The following is an 8,685-nucleotide window of genomic DNA, read 5'->3' as shown; positions in this document are numbered from 1 at the left end:
ATTTATGGATAGGCTATGTTCGGTGGACTGATATTAAGATGTTTTTCTGAACTGATTCTATCGCAAAAATAAATAGCACATTGGTCAATATTTTAAAGACAATGCTCTCAAAACTAACAAATACGTGATTAATTGATGCATGATTAGATCATGCACCCATATTTACAGTGAAAAGGTTACTTTGTCAGGTGTTTAAATAATTCCTGGGGGGAAAATAGCAGGCCTATGTAAGGGTAATTTCCTCAAAGCACAACTGCTCCACATGCGTTAAAATGCCATTGTAGTTATTGCTTCATTTATGTTCTCGCTTTTCAACGGTCATCACGTTGGTCTATCTTTTTGTAGGGGGTTGGATTGGCAATGATATTAAATTGAATAGAAACCAGCAGATTTCGGACGCTGGATCAGGTTAGTGAGCCGTGAAACAGGCTTTTTGTCAGTACGCGTGTGACTCGCGTGCCGACCGACAAGCGTTGAAAAGAGGGGGACTCATTACCGGGGTCTCGAGCCAGACTTTGCAATCACTGTTTACAATAAATATCACGAGATCTTTGTAAAAGATTAGCGACGAATCCACCCAACCACCCCAACAAACCACACATTTCTAAAAAAACAATTTGTGATTCAGCATAAAATTCGATTGTTTTATTTATTTATGTTTTAAAAAATAGGCCTAGTCAAGTCAGATAATAAAAAGTACGAATAGTAATAATAATATAACAATATCCTAATACTTGTGATTGAATTTAAATATTACATAATTTTGGCGTAGGCTATTTATATTCTTTTAGACAGGACCTATTTCCACTCATAATTAGTGACAAAACCTAGGCTACTGAGTGATTATGAGCTAATTTATGGACACGCATAAGGAATTAAGACAACGGGATGTATCCTAGCTAAAGAAAGAGCCGGTCGTGATTGAATGTGTCCCACGCATGAAAGGGTTAATCCATCCTGCGGGTACAAACAGGTCCACGGAGTCTCTAACTGGCGACAGATGGCCACTTTCTTTCGGCCACAAAGGGACGGAATACGGAGCTCTGGCGAATACAAATGGAAGAGATCACGTGACGCTCGAGGCCGTTTTCCTGACGTAGCCGGCCATATGGCGCGTGCCGGGGGAAGGGGCGGGGCCAGATGCCAATCACGGACGCAGGGTGGGACTGTAGAGGCAGCCACAGACAGACATCCACTCGCATCTTCCAGCATCAGCAGCACCGCTATATAACCAGAGCATCCCATCGGCGCAGCCACATTAGGCTTCAATCCGCAGGACTTCCCACAGCAATACGAGGGGCATGAAACTATCATAACAAGACATTCAACACAGGTAGGCTATGTCATGTTTTTTTCTCTTTAATAAATCTGTCTGTATTTCACATAATGTGTTGAACTATTTCCCATTAAGATCATTCTTATGATGTTGTGGTAAACTCAACTGATTAGACGTGTAATTTTGATCGGCGTAGCTAGATCTAGCTGATCCACTATAATGAAGAATATAATTCGTAAAACCCACACAACAACCTATAAAACCTGAAAATTAATTGTTACATTAGATAGTGAAGAAGCGCTAACTTACAATGACAAGTTAAGTGCGCGTTTCAATTTAATTGCTGATGAAGAAAAATAAGTACAAATTTGATTCTGTTAACATTTCTTTCCAGTGGATAATACACTTAAAAAATACAAACTTTACCATCTTAATATCTAAACTTCTGATGTTGCTACAACACTTGCTTTTAGGAATACAATTCAAAACTAGTTATATCTTGCTGTTCAGTCAAGGCAATACCAATTTACTTGTGAGAATTCAATTCAATAATTGATTCTAAATCTAACCAGAAATAAGATTTAGTTTCTGAATACCTATAGAATAAAAAGACATAAAAGATATTCCTTATTAAATTCCTTTACTTCAAAATGAACAACAAGGGCTCTATCTGATTAGGAAACACTGATGATGTTACATAATAAAGCTGCATAAAGTAAGCAGCTATGATTCATCCACAGGTCATGTGTAGTTGCATTTTGGACGTGCAGCGTAGCGCTTTTCATTTCTTAATGTTGCATGGCTCTCATTTGAAAGATAATACAGAAAATGTGACCGAATGGACGTTTAAATGCTTTATTTATCGCTTTGCAGAGTTCCAACATGACGAAATCTTACACCGAGGAAAGCATGATGCTGGAGTCTCAAACCAGCACGAACTGGACCGACAAGTGTCACAGCAGCTCCCAAGACGAGCAAGACGAGGAGAACTCCAGCGTGCCCATGCATAAAGATATGGAGGACGACGAAGTAGGACTCAACCAACTCGAAGATGAGGATGACGATGAGGAAGAGGAGGAGGAAGAAGACGGCGACGACACCAAGCCGAAAAGACGAGGACCCAAGAAGAAGAAGATGACCAAGGCGCGTCTGCAGAGGTTCAAAATGAGGCGCATGAAGGCGAACGCCCGGGAGAGGAACCGCATGCACGGCCTCAACGATGCGCTCGAGAGCCTGCGCAAAGTTGTGCCGTGCTACTCCAAAACGCAGAAGCTCTCCAAGATCGAAACGCTCCGACTGGCCAAGAACTACATTTGGGCGCTATCGGAAACCCTGAGGTCGGGCAAGAGCCCGGATCTGATGTCTTTCGTGCAGGCCCTGTGCAAGGGCTTGTCCCAGCCCACGACCAATTTGGTTGCAGGATGCCTCCAACTGAACCCCAGAACTTTTCTCCCCGAGCAGAGCCAGGAAATGCCCCCTCATATGCAAACAGCAAGTGCTTCCTTTTCCGCTCTTCCCTACTCCTACCAGACGCCCGGTCTTCCCAGCCCTCCGTACGGTACAATGGACAGCTCTCATATATTTCACGTCAAGCCACACTCGTACGGGAGCGCACTGGAGCCGTTCTTTGAAACCGCTCTCACAGACTGCACCAGTCCCTCGTTTGACGGACCCCTTAGTCCGCCTTTGAGCGTCAATGGGAACTTTTCCTTCAAACACGAGCATTCGTCGGAATTCGAGAAGAACTACGCCTTTACCATGCACTATCAGGCAGCGGGCTTGGCCGGCGCGCAGGGACACGCATCTCTTTACGCGGGCTCCACGCAGCGCTGTGATGTACCCATGGAGAACATTATGTCGTACGAAGGGCACTCGCATCACGAGCGGGTCATGAACGCCCAGCTGAACGCGATATTTCACGACTCGTGATTCTATCAGACATTTGTGAGACTTGCTCGTCACGGTCTTCTGTTATGGCTGATGCAAAAAGAGCAACAACATTATATGCTTAATCTTATGTACGTATTTATTGTTGTTACTGCCTTTAGGAGAAGAGAGAATTCGTTTATTCTCGTTCACCTTATGTATTGTATTCTATAGCGCTTCTACGTTGCGGTCACACACAGGTGGGACATGCGTGACCTTCTTCAGAATGTGTTACTTATCCATGCTACAAAATCACAAGCAATAATTTGGAATCTATGCAATTTTTAATCCAATACTGGGCCAATTATAGAAATTAATAGAGATTGATATATTTTTCAACCTATTACATTTTACTACTTATCTATCCCATACTGAATTATTTTGTTGTGATTTTGTATAGAATTGTTAATTTTTATAATGTCAGATCCCTGCACCATTCCATGCAATCCCTCATGTTAATGTTTTATAAAACTGATTTATCTCTTGTTTATACAGAACAGTACTCAATCTAGTAATAACCAGCAGGCAAGTGCTTCAAAATCTGTAATGTTGCCTTAGCAATGAATTACTGTAAAATCATGCAGAGTTGCACAATTCCCATCCTCTGAGTCCCGTCTAATGTTACGTTCAATCAGTGATCCTTTGTGAAATTGCGAATTGCTTTGAGTGCTGGGGGGGAAAAAAATCGATGTTAGAGTCTCAGTGTTGTATATAAAAGCTTGACTATCACCTGTGTAAAAGCTGATCGAGAGGCCTGTCTTTCTAAGATGGAAAATAAATCATGGACTGAATTAGTCTGCTCTAACTATTCGGGTATTTTCGACTGGGAATTTTAATTGGTTGCGAAGAAGAAACAAACAACAACAAAGATGCAATCAAAAAGAGGTTGATTTCAAAGTGATTCTAGTTTTGAGACTGTTGTATGTGTGTATCGGTTCATGATGGAGGTTTAAGAAATAAAACAAATGGTTTGAACTGAACATTATTACAGTCATTTATGTAATGAACTCCCAGCCATTTGGAATACGTTTAACCTTCATTAATTATGATTGGTATTTTCTTTAAAACACATACTTGCTCTAATCTGATAATTTAGATAGAAACACAAATATGGATGAACAAATATGATTCATGTTAGTCTCAAAATCTAAGGCTACAGTATCAAAAGTTTCGTGTGATGAATAGCTTAGACATTTGAAACTGTTGGCAAAATTTTGAACCTATTAATATTAAATCTCAAGGTCATGTGAATTTATACCCTTCAATATGAATAAACACAAAGCCTATTTTTTTCTGTCCTAAAGGATATTCACTGTTAGTATGCTTTAACTAACGTGTTATCGATTTAGTGAGCAATGATGGTGTTTCTTACCTGAGCGCATTGCCTAGAGCTAAAATAAATATTAAAACAGTGAGATGAGCCCAACGCAGAGCCACGATATAAATGCACCTTCTAAAGTCTGAAATTTCGATACATATGTAAAAGGTTTTCATCTATAAAAAATATTTGGAATTTCTACACACTATATTACCAAATACATAGAGGAAAAATTCACATCATGCATCAGTGTAAATGAATTTGTCCTCGATTCGTTTATAATCCACAACTGTCCGTGCCACGCCTGCAAACAAATCTTCTTAAAATGTATCGGATATTTGTTCACTAATAAATTACGTTAGTTGTCACGCAAAATAGAGATAATAAAAAATATGAAAAAATAATGGTGTAAATTAAAGCTAATGAAATGCCCCCGCATTTTAGAAACGTTCACGAAGATAAATTATTAAAACAAAGTTCTGTGTGAAGATCAAAGTATTTGAAGATATAATAAAATATAATATAATATAATAAAAGAAGACTTAATAAAAATATCGTAAAATCCTGTAAAATAGGCACCTGTTAATTGAGTAAAAGATTTTTGGAGGCTTTGGGAGGAATACATCACGGCTAATACCGTTCTTTAGAAATGTGTTTAATTTATACTACTTCATCGAGACTGTTGACAAGACATTAAAAAAATCATCTGGCATATAAAAAGGGGAAACATCCACTGAGAGTAAAGTGCTTATAGTCTCAGAAGCTTTGGCCACATCCGGGAACTGTCCAAGGTGCTGTGTGAGGAAGACTTTTTCACACCTGTTCACCTAGTACTCGGGCTTATTCTTTAGCACACCAAATAAACAAGGCATGCAGTCATTAGAATAAGAAGACAAATGCAAATAGTCGTCCAAGTCTGAGGCAACCTATATATTTGTTAACGTGTAAATACTGTTACATAAGTGCCATCAATATTTGACAAAATGTAAGTATTTTTGTAAACTCCTTTTCTATTGCAAGATGTTGTTTATTATTTAACTAACTAGTATTTAGGCTACTTTTAAAATCACTAGTAATTAAAAGTAATGCAATAGTGACTTTTTAAAATTAAATTCTATAGGGAAATGTTCACATATCAGCTATAGCTATAGGCCTATGCCTATTAATTTTTTTTAGCAGGCCAATGCTTTACTAGTAGTACTACTAACTACTAACTGTAGGTTTTTTTTTTTTTTAACATTTATAGTTGGGTTTCCAATCTTTTTTCCTGTTTTTCAAGCACTAGCACTTTAACTGCTGATTTTAAATGAAACATTTTGTTACTAGTTTTATAGTAGCATAAAATGGATAGTTTAAAAGGAATAAATGTTAAAACGGCTTGTCATAGTATTTCACATTGCCACACAAATGTTATGAACAGTTGAAATAGTAATAACAGACTAAATGCGAGTGAGGGCAGCGCGCGTGCTCGGCTAATAAAGCCCAGCGGGCGCGCGCGCTCTAGAGGTGCACGGAGACGGGGAAGTTCCTCAAGAGCCTAGCAACCGAGAGCCGGTGAATTAATACACAAAGGCGAGTTTGCCCCGCAAGCTTTGACGTTATGTTTGAATCCCCGTGTAAATCGATAGATGTCCTAAACGCGTGGCCGGAGAGTCAGGAAGAGTTGCGCGAGACACAACCGGTGGCGAGAAAGCGAGTCAAGGCAAAAAAGAAAAAGCGAAAACAGCAGCAGCAAAACGAGAACCGCTCTGTCTCGGCCCCTCAGTTATGCACGGATGACGCCGACAAGGGGCGAACAGAAAAAAAATATAGACCGGACGAACCGATTGTGAGAGGAATCTTCCAAATCGGGAAGAAGAGCCACGACGTGGTTCTCACGGAAACCCGGATAACATGGACGCCCATTCATCCCGAGACCCCTACAGGTGAGGCCGCCGTCTCCATGGTGATTGCGTGCTACTCCTGTTTACTTCCTGTGTGTCTGGCGCTCGAAGTCATACAAACAACACTATTAATGTATCGTGTTTACAGACACGACTGCGGCTCTTGTACACTGCGCAAGTGCTTGCAGAGATTTATTAGCACGTGGACTCAAAATAAGCAATGACTGTAGGCTAGCCTGTAAACCTGGTTTTATGACCGTTTTAGAATGCTGGAATTAATATTCATTCGAAATTTTAGAATGAATCACTTGAATTTTATTCACTTTTTCTTATTTTGGTTTTGTAGGCCTATATCTTTCTGTCTTGCATATTAATACAAAGAAGAGAAAAGTGCTTACTGAGATTTATTAAGAGAGAGACGTTAGAAACTTGGTTTTATGAATGTTTTAGAATGAATTGTTTTTGAATTTAGAATTAAATACTCTAAAATACTCTTTCTCTCACATACTTTGGTTATGTATATATAGGCCTAACAAATGATGCACACTTAGGCCTACAATTAACACACAAATTCTAGAATCACACATCAGAAAGTTGCATTTCCATAAATATATGTATCCTTCTACCAAAGCACAGCTTTCCTAAACACCTGTTTGTCTCTGTAAAGTTTGCAAAACAAAGTGATGTCATCCACAATGCTATTGCCTCAATGACAAATGTTAAATATGTAGATATGACAGATATCTAGCCAATGAGAATAACTGAAATTATCACATATAAAAAATGTAATTGACATTTTATGCATTTGGCAGACACTTTAATCTAAAGCGACTTACATTGCAACAGTGGTGTACATTTTATTAAATTATGCATCCCTTGGAAATTGAACTCAAAGCTGAATTAATAAGCTTTCCATTGACGTATGGTTTGTTAGGATGGGACAATATCTGGATGAGATACAACTATTTGAAAATCTGGAATCTGAGAGTGCAAAAAATTCAAAATATCGAGAACATTGCCTTTAAAGTTGTCCAAATGAAATTCTTATTGTAGCAATACATATTACAAATCAAAAATAAGTTTTGATGTATTTACAGTAGAAAATGTACAAAATATCTATTCAAAGCCTATAATTTGGACCCATACAATGTATTTTTGGCTGTTGCTACAAATATACTCCAGCGACTTAAGATTGGTTTTGTGGTCCAGGGTCACATTTGTGAAAACGGTGACATCATGCGTATTATGCATTCAGTATGGGGAGCAGTGCTTCTTTAGAAAAAGACATTGCCAACTACTGGCCTGGCATGCATAATACAGCATTTTTTAGTAGTTTTCATGGATCCCTGTGTATTAAAAAAGCCACCTTGTTGCAACGTTAAAAAGATCCATAAAGATCCCTTTTAAATGCTTTTAAATAAAAAATAATTTCTTTGTCAATTATTTTCACAAAAAGTGTCCTGCTCCATCAATTTTCAATAAAACAAGTTGATCATTGTAAACATTCGAACTAGAAGTAAGCAAACTGTGGGCCGCCTTTAGCTGCATTATGCCCTACTGTAATAATTACACAAACAAAAGAGGGGTACAACAATATAACAATCCAAATAAAGGGGGGAAAAAGGGGGTAATGTTAGTCCTGCCAGAAACTCATGTGTAACAGCTGTGTTGGTAATGGACTCCGGCTGACTGTTGTGACCACCTAAAGTAGGGCATCTGTCAGTCTTGTGGACAGTTAGCAAATGTCCAAGTAAATGATACTCGAGTCAAAACTACCATCTGCATCATTGCACTAAGAAGATAACCATATGACTTTAGGAGGATTTAATTTCATTCAATATTAGTGAAACTCTAAGCTGTGTAGTTTTTCGCTTTGGGTTTTATTTAAGGAATCCGCACCCGCATTTTGAGTAACTAGAAATAAATGCAAACATGAGGGGGTCTTTATCTGGAAAACACAGCAGCAGCATCAAATACAAACGTGCATAAATATGTATATAAGACCACCTTTGCTGTCGTCTTTTAGGGATTCATTTAAAAAGCCCTCCAAAATTGCTCTTAAAGAGTGGATTCTTGATTAGTGTTGTTTGATTGATCAAGGAACAAAATCGAATGGGGAAAATGAAACAATTTTGAAACACGCCCAGCAGTTTGAAGCTGAGGCATGTACTTCCTGTCTTTGGCTGTTATATTGTGCAGGCACTTCAAAGCGTGAGTGCTGCCGAGTGCAAGAGAGACTTTCAGTCAGCGTAAGCTTTATAGACAGTACTTTTCATCTGTGA

General features: G+C 38.7%; 2 protein-coding genes across 2 annotated transcripts in view; both read left to right on the top strand.

Moving 5' to 3' along the window:
- The first annotated feature begins 1,970 nt into the window (after positions 1-1,970).
- LOC132095480 (neurogenic differentiation factor 1-like) lies at positions 1,971-4,182 on the top strand. Its single transcript, XM_059500527.1, has one exon. The coding sequence runs from the start codon at positions 2,159-2,161 to the stop codon at positions 3,203-3,205; it is 1,047 nt and encodes a 348-aa protein (XP_059356510.1). The 5' UTR covers positions 1,971-2,158; the 3' UTR covers positions 3,206-4,182.
- Positions 4,183-5,983: 1,801 nt separating this feature from the next.
- Positions 5,984-8,685, top strand: part of cerkl (ceramide kinase-like) — a 57,149-nt gene continuing 54,447 nt past the window's right edge. Inside the window, exon 1 of the mRNA XM_059500526.1 lies at positions 5,984-6,445. Within this exon, the coding sequence (XP_059356509.1) occupies positions 6,121-6,445 (325 nt within the window). The 5' untranslated portion in view covers positions 5,984-6,120. The remainder of the gene's footprint in view (positions 6,446-8,685) is intronic.

This window comes from Carassius carassius, chromosome 19 (genome assembly GCF_963082965.1).
Source record: "Carassius carassius chromosome 19, fCarCar2.1, whole genome shotgun sequence".
In the NCBI taxonomy this organism is placed as follows: domain Eukaryota; kingdom Metazoa; phylum Chordata; class Actinopteri; order Cypriniformes; family Cyprinidae; genus Carassius; species Carassius carassius.
This window is presented reverse-complemented; position numbering and strand designations above follow the sequence as displayed.